Source organism: Myotis yumanensis, unplaced genomic scaffold (genome assembly GCF_028538775.1).
Source record: "Myotis yumanensis isolate MYYU_CA2020_CCGP unplaced genomic scaffold, mMyoYum1.0.hap1 SCAF_3, whole genome shotgun sequence".
Taxonomy (NCBI): domain Eukaryota; kingdom Metazoa; phylum Chordata; class Mammalia; order Chiroptera; family Vespertilionidae; genus Myotis; species Myotis yumanensis.
In genome coordinates this window covers 58480015-58502918 of record NW_027223754.1, presented here as the reverse complement: position 1 = coordinate 58502918, position 22904 = coordinate 58480015, and the positions used below count along the sequence as shown (strand labels likewise).

Here is a 22904-nt window from a genome sequence, read left to right as displayed (position 1 = left end):
TCACAAAAGAAAGAAATGAAGAAAGCAAACTACTGGATATAGAGTTCAAAACCAGAGTTATAAAGTTACTCAAGAATCTTCTAGGAACCTCCATAGGACTACGTGAGACTTTCAAGGATCTAGTGAGAAAGCCAAAAAAATGGAAAAGCATACACTGACTGACATAAAGAATAATATACAAGGATTCAACAATAGACTAGAGGATCCTGGGAATCAAAGTAATGATTTGAAATATGAGGAAGCAAAAAATACCCAACCAGAAGAGCAAAAAGAATCCAAAAATATGAAGATAGTTGTAAGGAGCCTCTGAGACAACTTCAAGCATACCAAGCATCCGAATTATGTAAGTACCAGAAGAAGATAGAGAGAGAGAGAGAGAGAGAGTGCAAGATATTGAAAACCTTTTGAAGAAATAATGATAGGAAACTTCCCCTACATGGTGAAAGAAATAGACTTACAAATCCAGGAAGCACAGAGAATCCCAAACAAGAGGAACCCAAAGAAGACCACACCAAGACACATCATACTTAAAATGCCAAGGGGAAAAGACAAAGAGAGAATCTTAAAAGCAGCTAGAGAAAAGTAGTTACCTACAAGGAAGTGCCCATACAACTGTCAGTTGATTTCTCAAAAAAAAACATGCAGGGTAGAAGGGAGTGGCAAGACATATTCAAAGTGATGAATAGCAAGAACCTACAACCAAGATTACTCTACCCAGCAAAGCTATCATTTAGAATTGGAGGTCAGATAAAGAACTTCACAGACAAGAAAAAGCTAAAGAAGTTCATCACCACCAAACCAGTATTATATGAAATGCTGAAGGGTGGGTATTCTTTAAGAAGAGAAGAAAGAAGAAAAAGGTAAAGATAAAAAATATGAACAACAAAGTGGCAACAAATATATACCTATCAACAATTGAATCTAAAAATCAAACGAATAAAAAATCTGATGAAAAGGATAAACTGGTGAATGGAATAGAACCAGGGGCATGGAAATGGAACAGATTGACAATACTTAGAGGGAAGCGGGAGAGAAGGGCGGTGGGAAGAGATTAGACAAAGATCTTTTATACATGTAGGCATTACCTATGGATACAGACAATAGGGTGGTGAGGGCCTAAGGCTGGGTGGAAACTGGGTGGAGGCGAGCTATGGGGGGGGGGGGGGGGGGGGGAGAAGAGGGACATCTGTAATAATCTCAACAGTAAAGATTAGGTTAAAAAAAAACTTAAAAAAAAAAGAATAAGTGCTTCAGATGCCACACTCACTAGCAACATAGCCCAAATTGGTTTTTTTCTGCCCTAGGGAAATATAATTTATCTTCTTTTTTAGACTTCTGAGAATTAACTTAAGCACTATCCATCAGTGTTTACTTCTTCCCAATGCTGTCACATTGCCCTACTTCAAGATCTCAAATCTCTTTTGGAAGCACATGGGACATGAAATTTGGTAGGTTACAAATTCCTGCAGATGTCTCATCTGAAGAATGCAATCCTACTCTCTAAAACATGCATGTCAAATTTGTCGGCCCACAATGAATATTTTTTTTTGCCCAGCCAATATAATGATGTGTAAGAAACGTTTTAATAAAAATTTTGTAACTTAAATTTTACAATATCCTGTTATACATAATCCTATATAATAAAAGGCTAATATGCAAATCGACTGAATGGCGGAACAACCGGTCACTATGACACGCACTGACCACCAAGGGGCAGACGCTCAACGCAAGAGCTACCCCCTGGTGGTCAATGTGCTCCCACAGGGGGAATGCCGTTCAGCCAGAAGCCCTGAGCCGGGCTCACACTGGCGAGCGCAGCGGTGGTGGCAGAAGCCTCTCCTGCCTCGCAGCAACGCTAAGGATGTCTGACTGCCAGTTAGGTCCGCTATCTAAGCCATCAGTCAGACATCCCCTGAAGGCTCCCAGACTGCTAGAGGGCACAGGCTGGGCTGAGGGGACCACTCCAGAGCACAAATTTCATGCACCGGGCCTCCAGTTAATAATGACTACAACATTTGTTAATGACTGATTACTGTAATCGTGTTGCATTCATTTCCCTTATGCGCAGGCGCACCATTTCTCTCCACTAATACTAGCAGTGAATATTTTAGCAGCTGACTGCCACGTCATTAGTCTTGTACTGACTTGTTTGGTGTGTGCAACAGAAAATATTTCACTTCAGAGAACAAGAAAAATAGGTTTATGTGCATTACACTTATTAATTTGTGCAGTTATTGAGTGTCTGATAAGTTAACGTTCAAGAAAAAATATTAATTTTTATTAAAATGTTCTATTATTTTATGTTAACGATTACTCATTTATTTCAGCCCTTTGTATTCAGCACATCTCTATCAAAATAAACCTACGTTTCTATGAAAATTTAAGCTTTTGTTTTTTTTGCAGCACACAAAAACTTAAACCTTGTTCATTTGGCCTGTGTTAGCCTTTGAGTTTGACATGCTTGCTCTAAAAGATTCTGCCCTACCCCACTGCAGGCACAAATTTTTTGCTTTTTAAAAAAGCAAGGCCTGTACACTCAGTGAGTATGCTATAGGGCTCTACTTTTGGACAACTGGGCCATACCAAAAGTAATAGGGAGGACCTTGTCTTCAAAGGCCCTCAGTGTATCACAGCATAATGCCGACACTAAACTTACTGTGTAAGCTATGGTAAATACACCATTAAAAAGATAATATAGTGACATATGGAAAGTTAGCCCTTTCTAGCCAGTATATCCTGAGTTTCCATAATTGATAACAAAAACAAGTGGTAAAGAACACGTAACAGGGAATATTAATAACCACTATACTTATTTCATAATTCAAAAAAACTTAATGCTTTTTAAATAAATATTTGGTAAAAATAATAGCTGACCTATTAATTCAAACCTATTACTGAAAAAAAAGAACATGCAAGGATATAGACCAAATGAAAAAAACCTACCCTAGTTGTTGCAATACATCTCACTGGAGATCTAAATTCTTCCTCCATCTTGGTCAAGGCAATGATGGTTTCTGCAATGGCATTTTTTGTCACTCGGGACCATGCTTCGGAGAGATGACCCTATTGAGCAGGACACAATAATTTAACAAGCAACCAGAAATGTGTAGTCATAGTATCAAATTCTACTCTCTGAAATAACATCTCTCACCCATAAGGAAAGATTAATGGAATTTTAATCAAGGGGCATAGTTTTGAAATAAAAATTTTTCAACACCCTCTAAAAAATTCAACTTCTAATCACTATTTTGATAATACAAAATCAAAGTAAATAAATTAGGTTCTCAATACTCTATAGAGTTCAAGGGTATTTCCTTTTACATTTTGATAAATATATAACAGAAGTACTAAGGTTTCTATGCTTGAGAAATTTTGATTATGAAACATTGTTGCTTAACATGAAATTTATACAGCTAATTGCTTTAGATGAGAATTACTGGAACCCAAGAGCATAAATGGGTTCAAATTACAACTACCTTAATTTGCTAACTTGATTTTTACCAATCATCATCACTTTTTAATTTCTATAGAATTTAGATATTCCTAAACAGTTTTCCTAAATATTTTCATCTAGTGAACCTATTGAGAAAGCCTATTTGAGAACTGAAACAATTCTCCATTTCTCTGATTGAGGAAATGTCCATCTGTTGGAAAAGTGATAGGATTTAATATTTCCCCAGAATAACTTTTCTTATCTCATATCCATGTTCTATCAGTCTTTTAAGGATCAGTTCAAATTTCTCCTCCTTCAAAATGGCCTGCCATCTATTCTACCTCTTAGGAGTCTATAATCTGAGTATCTTGCCCTCTTCTGGCTGGACTCCTGGATATAATGGAATGTAAGTGAACTAACGTTATGGAGCACCCAGAAAGAGCAAGGCACTCTGATAAGTAATTCCCTTTCCTCCACACCCCCAGATCTTCCCACAAAGCCAACATCTAAAGATAGTGGTGTTGGACATTAATAAAGAAGAGTAGTCTGGCTGGTGTGGCTCAGTGGATTGAGTGTTGTCCTATGCACCAAGAAAGAGGTTGCTGGTTCTAGTCCTGGTCAGGGCACATGCCCGGGTTGTAGGCTCTGTCCCCAGAAGAAGGCATGCAGGAAGCAGCTGATGGATGTTTCTCTCTCCTCGATGTTTCTATCTCTCTTTCTCTCCCTTTACCTTCCTCTCTAAAAATCAATAAAAACATATTAAAAAAAGAGTACAATTTTTATAAACCATGAAAACTGAAGAGGAGAAATGTCCACTTTGGGAACCCATTTTTTCCTTTTTGTTTCAGAATCAGGCTAATTTTTAGGGTTCAAAGAATATATACATATTGTTTTAAAGTCTTGGAAGACTTATGTTATAATTCTCAAGTAAATGAACTGAGAAGCTTGAAATGAAGGTAATTTACACAATGGACAAATTTATAACTAAAAGATAAATGGTAAAAGGGTTAACCTATTAAACAGAGCCTCTAAGTAAACCAAAATAATACTAATGTACTTCTCCTATTAATTCAGTAGAATAAGCTGCTTGTTTTGTTAAGATTTCTACTGCATTTCATTGACAATGATCAGGAGGATGGGAACTTACTGCTGCCATATCCTTAATAAGTTTAATGATAATCTCTGAGATCTGAGTAGGAGTTGAGCCCTTCATCCACCAATGACTTTCACCTCGTCGAATATAACTACAAAGAAAAGTCAGCATTTGCAAACCAGTCAGTGATAGTTACAGATGAATTAGGTAAAAGCTGTTATTTCAATATGTAGCATTTTAATTCTTTAAATGATACAGTCAAGTAAAGCCTTTTTAAAGAATATTAATCAACACATTACCCATTATCTGTCTTCAACATCAAGAGACTAGCTATTCTAATATGTGCTCCCTTTGAAATATTTGTTGATATATTATTTGTGTATGCATCTTCTAGAACAGTGCTATTCAATGTATATCCATAGTCCACACTCTTTGTCCACAGAGATAATAAAGAGTTTGCACCAGAATATGTCAACTATATCACTGAGTAAACTACTGTTGAGTTCAGCTGGCATTTTTTTCCTTAGCAAGACTATGGAGATAAAGGAAGCAATATGCTGATTTACATTCTGATGTTTCTTTGCTTAATATCATGGATTGTCTCTTTTACTAGCATGTTCCCAATTTTCTGCTGTAACATACATTTCTGGAATAAACACTCTTGTATATCTGTGCACATGTATGGACACCTCTGATGGAAACAACTGTAGAAGTAGAATTGGTAGGTCAAAAGAAATGCATATTATAAATATAGTGATATGCAATCAAACTGATATCCAAAAAAACTGTAGCAATCTACATTACATATAATAAAAAATGCCTATTTCTTAATAATTCGGCCAATGCAAAGATATTCTCTATTGTTTTATCTATGTTTCTCTGATTACCAATGAAGTGTCTTTTCATTTGTCCCCTGGCATTTGTAATTTTTCTTCTCTGAATTTACTTTTCTTGTCATTTATCAGTTGTTTTTTTCTCAATGATTTGTACTCATTCTTCTAATATTATGCCTAATAATTCATTGTCCACTACATAAATGTTAAATATTTTTTCCAAGTCAGTTGCTTGTATTTTAAAGTACTGTCTATCAATTAATTTCCATTTTTATGTAGTCAAATCTGTGAATCTTTTCCTCTCTGACTTTTGGGTTCTGTGTTTTGTTTAAAGTTTTCCCAAATTGGAGATTACAAAAATATTCTTCTATGATTTGTCCTTGTAGAATTTTAAAAGAAATATATATATAAAGCTTTAATGAATCTTGTTTATTTTTGTATATGGTGTGAGGTAAGGGCCTATAATTATTTTTCTACACGGGAAAAATATATTTAGCAGACTCTTTTCTCCACTAATCCCCAAATGATTTTTATTATATACAGCATTCTTTATTATACATGGGTCAGTATATATGGCGTTTATTTGGTGAATAAGAAAATAAGGTAGAATTTGATATTATGTCTGAATTCTCCAAACAGTAGCTCATTCTGTTCTATTTTAGTATAAAGCAGCCATAATGACCAACCTGGAATTGAAAATCATTGGAAGGGTAACTGTTGTAACTCCTTTGCCCACGGTGGTTCCAGCTGTTCCTGTGATGGTGGTTCCTTTGGCTTTGAGCTGTACTGTGAGGGCTTTGGCAATGCATCCTAGAAACATGTCCAAAATACCTAGCTTATTCCAATCTCCTTTCTCTGTTGAGTGAATGATATCACTGATATCTGCTGGGGGGAGAGATTTTACTCCTATGATGCTGGCCAGACGATTAGGTGTCACTTCAGGTAAAACTCGCCTTAATAAGGAGGTCACCTGGTAAGAAAAATAAAAGGAAAGAATTCCATTTAAAGATTGGTGTTTTAAAGTTTTCAACTTTTTAAATGAACATAGTTGCCATTCTATGACTTCAAATATTTGAGAAGCAAAGAAATATGATTTAAACACTATTTAAAAAAAATTTCCCAGATGGTAATTACCACTTCAGGGCAGCAAGAAAAAAGATGTCTTTTATTTGGTTAGGATTAAGGGAAAATTCAATTATAGATCTCAGGGTAATAAGAAACTCATAGCCAGAACACTCTTATCACAACAGCACATCAGTAAAATAAACTGTATTCTCCTCTTCTGTATTCTCATCACAATGAGTCAAAAATAAAAAGCATGGAGTTAAAATACATTCCAAAAACCTAAAACATAACAAAATAAAACAAAATTGATAAAGTTCTATACTTTACTAGTTTAATTTTTAACAATGTTTTAAGTAAGAAAATAATACAAAAGGGTAGTGGTACGAACAGTCACCTGTCTCTGGACTCGAGGGGATGCTGTGTGGAGCAGTGAGAAGAGATCCTGGAGCAGAGTTAGCTGCTGAGCCAGATACTGCCGGCCCACATTAGAGCCACTCAATGCTAAAACCATAGAGAGCAGCTCAAAGCAGTAAGCATCAGAGGAGGCATCTTCATCACTGGGCTGAGAATTGGCATTTTCTTTGCTTGATATGGCATGTTCCCATTCTTCACGAACTCTGGTGGCTTCCATGCGAATAGCCTGGACTATGTGAGCACATACCTATTTAAAAGGTGACATAGCAACATAAGGAAAACATATTAACATATTTGTAAGTTTGATTTACTACTCTTAGTTTTCTTATAAAAAGACAAGAATATAGTTGATACTCAATACTCTTCCTCCCAGTTAATTCTACATCATACCATTCTCTCAATTTGTCTTAAAAAACAATTTTTTAAAAAACTAGGGGAACCATGATTAAAAATCTGAATATCTAAATCAACTGATATGTAGAATTTACTTAATCTACTTATATATAAGCTACTAATGCTGCTGCCTATAGTTTAAGATAGAGATTTTCAACTGGTGTGCTACAAGAATTTTTAAAATATGCAATACCTGACTATTTAGTCAGGGGCACTGACCTCTTTTCCCTTAGATTGCCAAATAAAAACATAACAGCCAATACAACAAGAGCTGGTTGGTGTGAATAAATCAAAATTATACCTATTTTTTTGTTAGATCCTCAAATAATACATATTTTGGTGTGCCACAGAATTTTAGCAATTAATTTATGTATGCCATGAGATGAGAAGGTTGAAAATTGCTGGTTTAAGACATCAAACAAACATAAATTACCATATTTTATCACTTCTATCACCTACATTATAACACTTAAATTCATAATGTATTTTATAATTAATGGCATTCACAACTTAATATGCAGCAAATTTTCTTTTTAAGTGATATATAAAATAACAGTACATTTTACAACTAAGATTCAACAAAAAGCTGTTAAAAAGAGATAAAGCACAAATAAAATTGTCATTTATTTAATGGTATTTAAAGTTAAAATAATGGACTAATTTATTTTTAAAAAATATATTTTTATTGATTTCAGAGCGTAAAGGAGAGGGAGGGAGAGATAGAAATATCAATGATGAGAGAGAATCATGGATCTGCTGCCTTCTGCATGCCTCCCACAAGTGATCGAGCCCGGAACCCTGGCATGTGCCCTGACCAGGAATGAAACCGTGACTCCCTGGTTCATAGGTCAACACTCAACTGCTAAGCTACACTGGCCGGGCAATAATGGGCTAATTTAAAACCAATATTTTACTTGACTTTTGAAGGGCTAATTTTTATGTTATTTGGGCACATTTGAACAATGTCATGGTACTTCCCAATCCTCTTACACCAGTGTAAAAATATTAACACTGGTTTAGTTAACATAATTGCTCAGCAAATTAAAAAGAAATCAATCAACAAACAAAAAAAAGTGGTTAAAGGAACACAAGACATGCAAATGAAATCTGATATAATTGGGCATTTGTCACCAAAATGAAATAATCTACCTGAAAATACATAACAAAGAGCAGCAAAGTAGGAAAGTTAACACGCAAAAGGAATCTTTAAAGTGATGCAGGTATACCAATATACTCTTTTCTCTCTAGAAAAAGGCAGATATATTCTGCAGGATCTATAAAAGAGTTAGCATAAGAAAGCCTCCATAGATTTTGGAAAACGATAAAAAAGTGATAAAGACAATGAAATGTATCTGAACCAACCTGTTTTTGTAAGTTAGTCAGTTTACTCCTACTGAATATGATTCCAACCATATGTTCTTTCAGGTCAGCATCTGACGTTGCCTTTACATAGAAAAAGGAAAAAGAAAAAGCAAGCTCTGTGAATAAAACTTGTACATTTGACATTTTAAGGTATCAAAATAAAACATGTGGGACTACATCACACTAAAAAGCTTCTGCACAGCAAAGGAAACCATCAATAAAATGAAAAAGCAACCTAATGAATGGAAAAAAAATTGCAAATCATGTATCTGTTAAGGGACTAATCTCTAAAATATAACTCAATAGCAAAAAAACCAAACAACTGATTAAAAAATAAGAAGATCTGAACAGACATTTTTCCAAAGAAGACATACAGATGATGACCAACAGGTACATGAAAAGGTGCTCTACATCACTAATCATCAGAAAAATACAAATCAAAACCACAAATGAGATGCCACCTCACACCTGTTAGAATGGGTATTATGAAAAAGACAAGAATAACACGTGTTGGCAAGGATGTGGAGTAAAAGGAACCTTTATGCACCGTGTTGTTGGGAATGTAAATCGGATATATAAATATATTCTTATTTAATCTTTACAACAACCCCTAAGGTAAAATCTGATGTCCTGTCTATTTTACAGGTAAAGAAAACTGAGGCAATGCACTCTTTTGCTTAAAGGCTCTTGAAGACATGAACAAAACTACCAACCATCTTGAATTAACTGATATTTATAGAACCCCATCAAAGAACAAAAACAGAGCTCATATTTTTTTCAAGTTCACATGGACATTCACTAAAATATATCATATTATGAGCCAGAAATAAAATTTTAACAATTTTCTTTTCTTTCTATTTATTTATTTATTTAATATTTTTATTGATTTCAGAGAGGAAGGGAGATGGAGAGAGAGATAGAAACATCAATGGTGAGAGAGAATCATTGATCGGCTGCCTCTTGCACACCCCCTACTAGGGATCGAGCCTGCAACCTGGGCATGTGCCCTTGACCAGAATCAAACCTGGGACCCTTCAGTCTGCAGGTGGATGCTCTATCCACTAAGCCAAATCAGCTAAGGCTTAACAATTTTAAAAGGACCAAAATTATACAAAGTATATATTTTTATCACAATGGAATTAAACTAGAAATTAATATAGAAAGCTATGAGGGACATCCCCAAATATCTAGAAATTAAACAAAACACTTCTAAATATTTATCCAGGGGTCAAAGAAGAAATCAAAATGGGAGTCAGAAAATATTTTGAACTGAATAAAATGAAAAAAAAAAAAAATGCCAGACAAACACACACCACATTAAAATTGTGTGTGCAACTAAAGCAGTGGTTAGAAGAAAAATCACAGCATTACTTGAGAAAAGAAAGGTCTCTAGTCTATGCTCTATGTTTGGTTATTATAAAACTAGAAAAAAATCAAACCCAAGTAAACAGATGAAAAGAATAATAAAAGAAGAGATACCACCACAGATTCTACTGATATTAAAGATAACCAGAGTATATAATGAACAACTTATGCTAATAAACTCAGCCTATTAGATGAAATGGACAAATTACATAAAGAACTACCATAGCCCCCCTCAAGAACAATAGATAACTGCAATAGCCTGTATCTATTAAAGAAAGTAAATTTGTAGAATAATTTTTTTGCTACTTAAAATACTAGCTAAATCATACAGAAACAAATGAGTTTTCTTACTTTTTAACATTCTTCATAATTTGTGGTTTTTAAAGTTAGCATTACTGAGATATAGTTCACACACCATACTATACCATGTCATTTGAAATGTGCAATCAATGGTTTATAGCATATTCGCAGATATGTGCAATCCTCACCGCAGTCAGTTTTCGAACACTTTGATCATCCCAAAAGAAACACTGTACCATTTAACAACCACTCCCCTAGTTTACCTTCTCGTTTACTAAAGAAAAATGAAATGCATATCAACTTATATTACATATTTATTAACAGACATAATAATATATGGATTATTTTACTGAATGAAAGAAAATACAAAAAGAGAAATATGTGAAAATATCCATTATGACAAAATTTCTTAACAAGCCAGGAACAGAAGGAAATATCCTCAATCTGATTAAGAGCATTTATAAAAAAATCTATAGCTAACATCACACATAATGATGAAAGACTGAATGCTTTCCTTTTAAGATCCAGAGAAGGAAAAGATGTCTGATCCTAACACTTCTATTCAACATGGTACTGAAGCTCTTCAACATTCCAAAGACACAATAAAAATTTAAAGCATATAGATTGGAAAGGAAGACATAAAGCCACCTCTTACAGAGTACATGATTATCTATGAAGAAAATCTCAAAGGTTCCACAAAAAAGAAAGAATAAGTGGACTTAAGATCACAGGACGTAATTCAATACACAAAAGTCAACTATATGCTAGACATGAACAACTGGAAAGCAAAAAGAAAACACCATTTACATAGTATAAAAACCATAAAATGTTTAGGGAACAATTTAATAAGACCTATACACTGAACTACTGCACACTGTTGACAGAAATTGAATAAGATCCAAATAAATGGAGAGACTATATCATGCTTGTGGATAAAAGTACTCAATATTATTAAGATACCGATTCTCTCCAAATTGACTTATAAATCTGGTGCAATTTCAATCAATATACAAGAATATATTTTGGGGGGCAGGAGGGGAACTGAGAAACTAATTTTAAGCTTTATATGAATATGCAAAGGACCTAGAAAACAGCACTGAAAGAGAACCAGGTTGGAATTTGATTCCATGATTTTCTATATAGCTGCAGTAATCAAGACAGTCAGATGGTGGTGTAACATTATATATATATATATATATATATATACTAGAGACCCGGTGCACAAAATTCGTGCATGGGTAGGGTTCCTAGGCCTGGCCGGCGATCAGGGCTGATCAGGGCCTTCTGGCTGCCGGCCAGGGCCTCCCTTCCCCAGTTGCTGGCCGCTGGCCGCTGGCCGGGGCCTCCCTTCCTTCTGTGCTGCCCCCTGGTGGTCAGTGCACGTCATAGCGAGCGATCAAACTCCCAGTCTCCCGGTTGAACTCCCGAGGGGACACTTTGCATATTAAGCTTTTATATATATAGAAGATATAAAATAGAGAATCCAGATAAATTAACTTAAAATGTATATAGTTCTAAATAAAATAACTAAAACTCTGTTTCTAGAAGAAAATATGGTAAAAATATTTGTGACTTTACATTTTAGGTTCGACACAAAAATCATGAGTCATTTAGAAAAAAATACAGTGGACTTCATTAAATAGAACTTCTGCTCTCTAAAAGATAAGCTTCAGAGTAGGAGAAAATATTTGAACACACAGGATGTATAGCCTGAATATACTGAATGTATAAAGAGATTTTATAACCCAATAATAATACAAATAACCCAATATAAAAACATGAGTGAAAGATCCAAACAGATGCTACACTAAAGTGGTTGACAGGGTCTAAGCATGAGATGAGGGGACTGACTACAAAGAAGCATGAGGGAAATTTTGGGAGTGATGTGCTTTAAAACTTGATTACAGTGATGATTTCACTGCTGTTTACATATTGGTCAAAATTCATCAAATGATACAGTTGAAAAGGATAAAATTTTTCTGTGTAAACCTTACTTAAAAAAACTGATGTAAAATGATTCTCTTAGAAGTTGTTATTTCATAGGCATCCAACTGCTGGTATAATCTTTCCTATTCAATCGTAACAGCTCAATATATACTCTCCTATTAGGCCAGCCTCTCCAATGAACTCTTGGGCCCATTTCCCGATTAATCTAACTTTCATCCATTCTCTTTCAAGTCTAACTCATGTCCAATATTCTCCCAAGAAGCCTTCTCTGATCACTCCAGGGCACAATGGTCTATCTCAATGTACTCTGAAATCCTATCACAAGTGCAATTTTTTTCACATATTCAATAAGTTATTTATATACTATATATAGTACCTTGTTGATTTATTGGGGGCAAGGGGCTTAATATTTAGGACAGAATGCAAGTGTTTTTGAGGCCAGTTCTCAAGGTTTTAAAGGATAGAACTGTCACTTGCTAAAATTCAGTTGGTTTAATGAGTAGTTACAGAGTCCTGGAGTCTTTAAAATGATATCTGCAAAAGATGCTGAAAGAAATGACCTGTTTATGAAATCTTATTTTTTTACAGACCCCCTAATAGAAAAATGTGGGTGATTCAGAAGGCAGTGTTAAACTAGGTAAATCCTTTAAAGTATCTTTCAAAGGGCTGCCAAGATGGTTATTTGTAACATCTAAAGACACAAAAATAATGAGATTAATCAGAGTTGACTTCCCTTTTTGGAAACGAGTGAGGGTTTCCTCTTAGGTACAGTGCTTTTGACCAAATTAAGTAACATAACTGCATTTTAGAAGAAATCTCAAAAATAGTGCTAAGAACAGGTTATTCCAATAAAAATTTACTCAACACATGGGTGTTTATGCCATGGTGGATACAAAGACAAACAAGACATGTACTTGGTTTTTAAGAGACTACGATTCAGTAGAAGAAGAGATAAAACATGTATACAAATAAGCATAACAAGTGAGAAACCAAGAGACATATAGAGGTTACTAAGAAGTTTAGCAGAAGGAAACTATGTTATGTTTGGGGGAAAGCATGAAGAAAGTTCATGGAGAAGACAATCTTTAGGCTATACTGTGAAGACAGAGGAAATGGAGGAAGAAGATGACTGATGGTATACTGCGCAGTAAATGACTAAGTTAATTTTACAAATACTAACACTTGAATACAACAGCCCAAAGTATAGAGTAAATTTTGTTGCTACTTAAAATACTAGCTAGATCACACATGAATAATGAATTTCTTTTGACAGTTTATCTTCTAATTAAAGTAAAGAATATGAACTGCACATAAACTAATTATCACATATCTATTTAAATACATAGCAATACATGGATTACTTCACTGAACAAAAGAAAATGAAAAAGGGAAATAAAAATATTTTTAGAATACAAATAAATACATTGTATACTTTTTCCTCTCCTTCAGGTGATGACAACAGTGCTTTTTCCTCTTGTTCAGGGGTGGGTTCAGCATCTCCAGAGATGAGTTTTCCAAATACCTGATGAAGAAGACAAGGGTATGAGAAGAAATTAATGGCAGGAATTACCACGGTGAAAGGTAGAAGACTCATCAGCTGATTGTGTGCAGGCTTTATTAATATTACCATGTTGTTCCTGCTCTACACCACTGCTTTTCAGAATTATGAAGGTAAAGTGAAATACAGGAGTTTAGGGCTATGACACGAAAAATGGGCCACATTTGTAGCCAGCAATCTCTAGTAAGTTCTACAAAATATTTTGTCAACCCGCTTGATATTATTGTTGAAATAATATATCCTATGCTGGAATTCGTAGTGAGGACACTCACCTGTGATGTGATGAGTCTGAACACTCGCAGAGTCTCAGCTTCACAGTTCCTCTGCTGGGCTACACTGGCTGAAATCTGGCCAGCAATTTTTGTGCTTTCGCCATCCTTCCAGCCCAAGACCTTTACTTGTCGAACTCTCAGTGTATTTTCTGGGCCCTTTAATTCAATTTTGATGATGTGATTATCCCCTCCTGGAAGTTCACTTGTTATCCAACCAATGTGCCTGGAATCCAGATCAACCTGGCAGAGCAGAAAGGGCACAGAAACCTGACACAGCTGTATCACTTTTTATCACTGTCCTAGACTTAGCACCAATAACAGCACAAATACACATAATTGTATCCAGAGTAAAGTTTTCTAGGTAATTTTATACTGATTATCTCATTTAAACTTTGTCAGGATAAGTAATACTACAGTAGCTATTATACAGATGAAGAAAGTAAGTTAACACAAGTAGAAGGATTGTCACTAAGGGATGGAGTTGAGAATTAAAATGCACAAGTTACAGAAGTGAAACCATTACACACAATCTATATGATTGTACTTTATCTATACTGACCATAAGTAGAAACACTCACAACGAGGTTCTGTTTTGTGCATTTTCACATTAAATCCATTTAAAGATAAGCATTTTGATATGCAGTTATCTATGTTTTACTTTTTAAAAGAATTATATAATAAGTAACTTCGTATTTGTGATTATTTTACAGCTAGAGGCCTGGTGCACGAATTCGTGCATGGGTGGGGTCCAGCTGGCCTGCCCCAATGGGGGCCCATCAGGTGGGGCCGGCAGCGGGGAGGGGCTGTGGGCAGTTGGCCGGCCGGCCCCGGCCCCTATTGGGGTATTGGGGGCCGACTGGGGGCCAGGACGGCTGGGGGGAGGGTGTGTGGGACTGGGGGACCGATCGGGGCCCGGATCCGGATCAGGATGGTTGGCTGCTGCAGTGTGCATCATAGCCACCGGTCATTCCACCATTCGGTCACTGGGCTTTTATATATATAGATATTTCATTGAGAATATAGGCTTTATTCAAAGATTAAATTTCAATGCACTATGAAATGGTTTTTGGCACTATTCACTTGATAAAATGAAAATTTTTTGGGGGGCATTTGACATCCAAGGAATAATCCAAGATGTCTATATTACTTATATTATAGACATCTAATTTAATATAATTTTAATTGATGTCAATTTCCTAAAAAGAGCATTATGTATAAACACACACTATCTCAATGAATAAGATTATTTCCCCAAATTCTTTTTTTAAAAATATGTTTTTATTGATTTTTAGAGAGAGGGAGGAAGAGGGAGAAACATCAATGATGAGAGAGAATCATCCATTGGCTGTCTCCTGCATGCCCCCTACTGGAGATAGAGCTCCAAACCCAGACATGTGCCCTGGCAGGGAATTGAACCATGACCTTCTGGTTCATGGGTCGATACTCAACCACTGAGTTATACCGTTTGGATTCCCCAAATTCTTTAACAATTTAAACAAAATTTATTGTTTGTTTAATCTAAATCTCAATTCATTCTTTCAATATGATTAAAAACCAACAATAAATGGTCAGTGTCCATGGGACAAAGTAGCTATAGAAGAACAGCTCTGATAAAATTTCTCCCATCTGAGTTTATAATCTCAGATACATTCCCAGATAAAATCTAACCTGTTTCTAGAGTTGGTTTGTAAATTGACTTGCAAACTGGATGTAGTTGCAATATTATAAGTGACAGATTTTTAGAGGACAACAACCTATGTTTTAACCTGAAGTGTAGGTGAATTCAGGTGTCAATTGTGAATCAAATCTATGATAAATTAGGGCAGTAATGGGTACAATTTTAGTACATGGATGGTTGTAATTGTTCCTTTATATGGACCACTTGTCAATTTAGCATTTTTAAATAGATGATTTCTTATAATGCCAAAATTAGAACTCAACAGTGGAGACTGAGAAGAAATTTCTCCCTAGATAGCAAAACATTTAATGACAAAATTTTAATTACCTGCTTTATTCTGCACAAATCTTCTACTGCTTTGCCAGTTAAGAAGGTCATTGAAGTAACTTTATTCTGAAATAGACAATTCAAATAGTTATTATGCCATATTCCTTTTCCAGAATTTTCAATGATTTCTTAAAGCCTACATCACCTTTTCTGTCTGTCTTTAATGGTCCTTCCCAACTAACCTCACTCCATTTGTCCAACCAACCATAATTTCTCAACTCCAGTAATTTCTTATTCTCACAAACTCTACTTTAAATCTCACATTTCAACCTTTCTCCATGAGCTCTGAGAGAGTTGCTTGCCATTCCCCCTTTTTACTCAAAATCTAAACATTTAAATTCTTTATCATGAAGTCTTTCAATAATTCTGCTTGTCACTCATGTCCCACTCTCTCTTTAAGTAAAAAGAAGGAAGGCTTAACTAATACTTGTGACTGTCATAATGTGCCTTTGAGAAGGATGTATAAGAATGATGGGTTCTATCCTCTGGAGACCCTTGCTAAACCAGAGAAGGAACATTAACACAAAAAAATAAATGTCAAACAGTAGAAGTTCAATACTCTTTAGTGAAAAGAGTCATGCTGGCATTGGAGCCACAGACCTTAAGGTTAAATAAATTTTATGTAAAGTACATCAAGAAACAGATTAATATTACTTCTTTGGGGAACTGTACACTTTAAGTGCTATAGGCTAATGGAATTCAAATCAACAAATGCTGGTCTATAAGGTACTCTGGTGGGCAGGCTGGGGGACACAGAAGTAAGTGAGCCTCAAGGATGCGTAACTTAGAGGAAATTTCTTAAAAGAAAAGCAGATGTCAGCTTACGTACTGAAACTTTTAAAAATGAAGAGTTAAGATGATCTCCTTTAAAAGGTGAATATTTCAAATTGATTAGAATCACTGTTCTTTTTTTTTTTTTTTAATATATTTTATTGATTTTTCACAGAGAGGAAGGGAGAGAGATAGAGAGTTAGAAACATCGATGAGAGAGAAACATCCATCAGCTGCCTCCTGTACACCCCTCACCGGGGATGTGCCCGCAACCCAGGTACATGCTCTTGACCGGAATCGAACCCGGGACCTTTCAGTCCGCAGGCCGACGCTCTATCCACTGAGCCAAACTGGTTTCGGCAGAATCACTGTTCTGAGGGAGAATATTTCCTGGCTTAAAATGGACCATGAATCAAAGGTAAGTTTGTAGGAGAAACCAAGATGGCGGCATAGGTAAACACCGGAAATTGCTGCCTCCAACAACCACTTCAAAAATACAACTAAAAGACAAAACGGACATCATCCAGAACCAACCACAGGAAGGCTGGCTGAGTGGAAATTCTACAACTAGAAGGAAAGAGAAAAGCACACTGAGATTCAGAGGAGGTGCGGAAGTAAAGTGCAGAGGTATGGAGGCGCACGGGGCAAGGGCTGGCAACTGAGGACACGGTTGTCTTTTTCAATTGGGAGGGAGTCTCAAGCCCCGGACAGCTCTGAACTCCAGTCGGGCGAGTCTCTGGGGACCCAGACTCATACAGGGAGAAACTGGATTATCTGGCATCGGTTGGAACTCAGGGGCGGCTTTCTCTCAGAGGTGCTTGCAGCGATTACTGTGGGACACTGAGACGCAGGGCCTCTTAGGGCAGGACTGAGGAGCAGCTATAGCTGCTTGCTCTGCCCTGTTGATCCCCTAAGACCCCGCCCCACCCAAGCTGTGCACGGAGCCTTTTGCATATGAAAGGCCTGGCCCTTTGCAATCTGAAAATTACCCAACAGACTGCATCTGGGTCAGAGAAATCGAGAACTTCCAAAAGGCCCAAGGCTCCACAGCAGCTTGCATTGCTTCACAGCTGGGCCTCATCTGGGCACCTCCAAACCCCAAACAAAGTAGAGGAATCTGCAGATCTCTCCATATCTCCTGCTGGATAGCCTCAGGCAGAGGCTAAATTAGCACCTCCTTAGAGATCCAAGAGCCAGTGTACCCATTGGTCAGAGTGGGACCATCCAGATTACAACTCCTCAGATCCATAAGGGACACACTCAGGGGGCAGACTCAGTGAGCACCAAAGCCCCACTGAAGCAAGTATTGCCCCAGAAGGGTGTCTCCACCACAGTAGTTCTCCCACTACAGACACAGCTGATTCTCACAGCCAATTGGCCTGCAGGTCAATTCCTCCCAGTGATACCTACAACAATCAAGGCTTAACTACAACAAGACTGTGCACAAAGCCCACAAAGGGGTGCACCAAGAGTGTCCACCTCAGGTAATTGGGGAGGCTGAGCCACTGGGCCCTATAGGACACCTAGCACAGAATGCCACTCTATCAACACAGGGAAGCATAAAAAATGCGGAGACAAAGAAACAGGTCACAAATGACAGAAACGGAGGAAAGCACACTACAGGATATAGAGTTCAAAACCACACTTATAAGGTTTTTCAAGAATTTTCTAGAAACCACCGATAAATTGAGTGAGACCCTCAAGAAATCTAGTGAGACCCTCGAGGATATGAAAAAGGACCAACTAGAAATTAAGCATACACTGACTGAAATAAAGAATATTATACAGATTTCCAACAGCAGACTAGAGGATCCTAAGAATCAAGTCAAAGATTTGAAATACGAAGAAGCAAAAAACACCCAACCAGAAAAACAAAAAGAAAAAAGAATCCAAAAATATGAAGATAGTGTAAGGAGCCTCTGGGACAACTTCAAGTGAACCAACATCCGAATTATGGGGGTGCCAGAAGAAGAGAAAGAACAAGATATTGAAAACCTATTTGAAAAAATAATGACAGAAAACTTCCCCTACCTGGTGAAAGAAATAGACTTACAAGTCCAGGAAGCACAGAGAACCCCAAACAAAAGGAATTCAAAGAGGACCACACTAAGACACATCATAATTAAAATGCCAAGAGCAAAAGACAAAGAGAGAATCTTAAAAGCAGCAAGAGAAAAACAGTTAGTTACCTACAAGGGAGTACCCATACGACTGTCAGATGATTTCTCAACAGAAACTATGCAGGCCAGAAGGGAGTGGCAAGACATATTCAAAGTGATGAATAGCAAGAACCTACAACGAAGATTACTTTATCCAGCAAAGCTATCATTCAGAATTGAAGGTCAGATAAAGAGCTTCACAGATAAGAAAATGCTAAAGGAGTTCATCACCACCAAACCAGTATTATATGAAATGCTGAAAGGTATCCTTTAAGAAGAGGAAGAAGAAGAAAAGGGTAAAGATACAAATTGTGAACAACAAATACACATCTATCAACAAGTGAATCTAAAAATCAAGTGAATAAATAATCTGATGAACAGAATAAACTGGTGAATATAATAGAATCAGGGGCATAGAAAGGGAGTGGACTGAGTATTCTCAGGGGGGAAAGGGGTGTGGGAGGAGCAGGAAGAGACTGGACAAAAATCGTACACCTATGGATGAGGACAGTGGGGGCGGGGGGGGGGGGAGTAAGGGCAGAGGGTGGGGTGGGAACCGGGTGGAGGGGAGCTATGGGGGGAAAAAAGAGGAACACTGTAATCTAAACAATAAAGATTTAATTTAAAAAAACACACAAAAAAAGATAAGTTTGTAATGAGCAGTGAGTTCTAATCAGAAAAATGTATTGATTTATTACACTTGACCTTCTAGTAAGGTAAGTTCATGATATATTAGCTATGCTCCTTTTTCTTAGCCAGCTCCAGGGAAGAACTGAATCTGCACTGATGGACAGGCTTTGGAGTGGCTAAGAATGGCAAGGAATGCTCTGACTTGCGTACTGGACTTCCGTGGTTGGCATATTCCATCCAGGTTCTCCGAGACCCAACCCCCTACTCTGGCTCTTCCTGGAAAAGGAAATATGCAAATGGATGGGAGTAGCTTGGTAATGATCCAAGGAGATTAACACTGTATCTGATAACAAGCCACATCTATTTTTGGGGGAAAATAATTCCCAGAAATAACCTTCCTTAGGAATCGGGTTAGAAGTATGGGGATTTGGCAGTGGTTCTTAACACTCAAATAGGACTCTTTCCCCTTTGTTTAGTAATTTTTAAAAGTGTGCTTCACCCATTTGAAACATATGGACAGGCAGGGCTAGGTAAAGTATAAATCATGGTTACTTGGGTTAGTACAGAAAGTCCCCTCACTCCCTCCATGACAGCTTGGGGTGAGGCTTAGGAATAGAAAACTGTGACAGTATACCGGTAGGTCAAAATGTATTAAGTGCCATCAAAGTAATATACAAATAACTCAGAGAAGGGAAAGAGTAATTTTTATAGAGGAGGTGCTGGGAGAGGCTTTCTCTGTTGGGTCTAGAGATGTGGAGGATATGAGAGAGAGTTTAAGGGGATGACTTCCGGCCAAGGGACTAGCTAAAACAAGGGCATAGAGGTAGGAAAATATAGAGGAGACATTTATTTTGCTCAGATGTAGCCATGCTATATTTGTAATAAGACCTCTTTCTTGAAATGGTATTCCACAGTACCCCCAGTCATATTAATCTGTTGTTAGACTTATAGTTTCTTTGGTAAATACAAAATGCTGTGTGATTGGTAAAGTTCCATCCTTTTGCTAAACTCAGAAATGAGAGTACATTATTACTAACTGTCTGAAAAGAACCAATGTGCTACAAATTAAATTCCTTTCTTACCCCAAGATCTCGGGAATTGTCCACGTGAACAGAAACATAGCGAGCGTTGATTCCTTTTACACAGTTGATGGTGATGTTCTTAGTTTTGTTTTTATCCTCATCTCCTGATTCCCAAAAGGTTTCTGTGGAACCATCTGTCAAACTGCCAATCATGGCAGGCCGGCTTGAAGTTTTTATGTCAACAATGCTGGTTAAGTCCTTTAAGCACATTACTATGCATAATTCCTACCGGAAACAATTATAAGTAATTATAATACTCAAATGGAAATCTCCCATGATAATAAAACAGACATGAGATAAGAAATAATACACTGTTGTATAGAAACAGGATAATTGTTAAATGACTGACCTGACTCATAGCTTCAAAGCCAGATTGTATACTGATGCTAAAACTCTCTTCGCTATCTCCATCATCTGATTTTGACAAAATGTTGTTAATGTGATGAAATACATTGCTCTGATGGAGGAACTGGTGATCAGATTGCTTGAATTTCAGACTCCAGCATCTAAAAAGACATAAGCAATATATTAAATAATTCTTTTTCAGGAATTTCTAAGAAATCCTAACATTTTAATAAATCGTAATGATCTAGATAAAAATGGAAATTTAAAAAGTTCAGGAAACAAAACATTAGTATTAGTCCTTTTATAAAGTAAAATTAATTTCTAAGAAAAAATGGGATAAGTTCTAAGGCAAGTTCACTCATTTTAAATATAGATAAACTAGAGGCCCAGTGCATGAAAATTTGTGTACTCGGTGGGGGCCGGGGGGGTTCCCCGCAGCCTGGCCTGTGCCCTCTTGCAATCCGGGTCCCCTAGGGGGATGTCCAACTGATGGCTTAAGCCTACTGCCCGGGGGACCAGGCCTAAGCAGGCAGTCAGACATCCCTCTGACAGCCTGGGGGGAGCAGGCCTAAGCCGTTAGTCAGACATCCTTAGTGCTGCCACAGAGGCGGGAGAGGCTCCTGCCACTGCTGCTGCACTGGCCAGCCATGAGCCAGCTTCTGGCTGAGCTGCACTCCCCCTGTGGAAGCACACTGACCACCAGGGGGCAGCTCCTGCATTGAGCATCTGCCCCCTGGTGGTCAGTGCGCACCATAGCGACTGTTGTTTCCGGTCATTCTGCTGTTAGGATCAATTTGCATATTACCCTTTTATTATATAGGAGGATTGTATACATGAAGATGAAGCTATAAAATCAAAAAAATGTAATAAATCAGTTTTGTAGACAAACTATGACAGACTCTCAAATTTATTAGTCTTACAATTCCATACTACTTGCACTTCAAAAATTTTGTGAAGAGGAAACAAATCTCCCCTCTGTTGGTCTTACCAATTAGGGGTATGGGTAGCCCAAATCACTGCAATGACTTATCTTTTATAAAAATCAATAGAGGATTTATTTATATGTTAGTCTCCAGTATATGTGGATCTAATAACAAGGTTCACAATGTAAATGTTAAAAACTCAGCAGGTTTGGACTTAAAAGGAGGTGATGCTCCTCAAGGAAGTTTTAAGATTAGTTATATATAACTTCATTTTTCTTAAGATTACTTTCAATTCAAAACCCTATTTTGATTTATGTTTTTCAAATTTCATTCTCCCTCTCTCATTTTGTGACATTTAAGATTCCACTCTTAGGCAGCACTCAGAAAAGTAATTTTGGTTAGGAAAGAGGGAAAAGTGAAGAAGATCCATATTGTATAGAGGAGCAAACAAGTGTAAGCTAAGAAGAGGAACAATTCTAGTTATGACAGGAATGAGGGAGGCACCATTCACATATATAGGGATTCTTTGTATCTTACTATTTAGAGGGCCTTCCAAGCATTTTGAACTTTGAATAGCCCATAAAATATCCTCTCCAATGTACCTAGAATATTTAGATATAAAATTACCTTAGGGCCATTTGCTGTAATGAACTGCCACTGGGGAGAGACATCATAAGATCGGAGATTGTTTGAAGTAAGCGATGAAATGTATGTGGTAAAGGATGAGCGGCTTCACCTGCAATCACTATATCTGAGAGTGGATGTTCACATACTCTTGTATCTTTGTCCTAAGACAGAAATTGAAAGCAAGTTGACTAGTTGTTGTATTGAAAGGAATTTCCCCCACAAAAGAATCTTATATATACTTAAAAGTATTGTGTTACTTTCAAATACTCCTGTGACAGAAATGTAAACAACAAAATCAAACCATACCCAAAACATACATTAAGATTG

The 22904-nt window shown here is 36.9% G+C and overlaps 1 protein-coding gene across 8 annotated transcripts in view; it reads right to left on the bottom strand.

Annotated features, from left to right (window-relative positions):
• MYCBP2 (MYC binding protein 2) overlaps positions 1-22904 on the bottom strand; it is a 272896-nt gene that overhangs the window by 19576 nt on the left and 230416 nt on the right. For 7 of the 8 annotated variants that reach the window (XM_070408908.1, XM_070408907.1, XM_070408910.1 and 4 more), the window contains 11 exons: positions 22578-22738; positions 21032-21188; positions 20683-20907; positions 16041-16106; positions 14036-14275; positions 13629-13727; positions 8594-8674; positions 6819-7085; positions 6046-6329; positions 4581-4677; positions 2944-3063 (listed from right to left, as the gene is read on the bottom strand). In XM_070408908.1, the coding sequence (XP_070265009.1) occupies positions 2944-3063; positions 4581-4677; positions 6046-6329; positions 6819-7085; positions 8594-8674; positions 13629-13727; positions 14036-14275; positions 16041-16106; positions 20683-20907; positions 21032-21188; positions 22578-22738 (1797 nt within the window). The remainder of the gene's footprint in view (positions 1-2943; positions 3064-4580; positions 4678-6045; positions 6330-6818; positions 7086-8593; positions 8675-13628; positions 13728-14035; positions 14276-16040; positions 16107-20682; positions 20908-21031; positions 21189-22577; positions 22739-22904) is intronic. The other variant, XM_070408914.1, reaches the window with a different exon arrangement.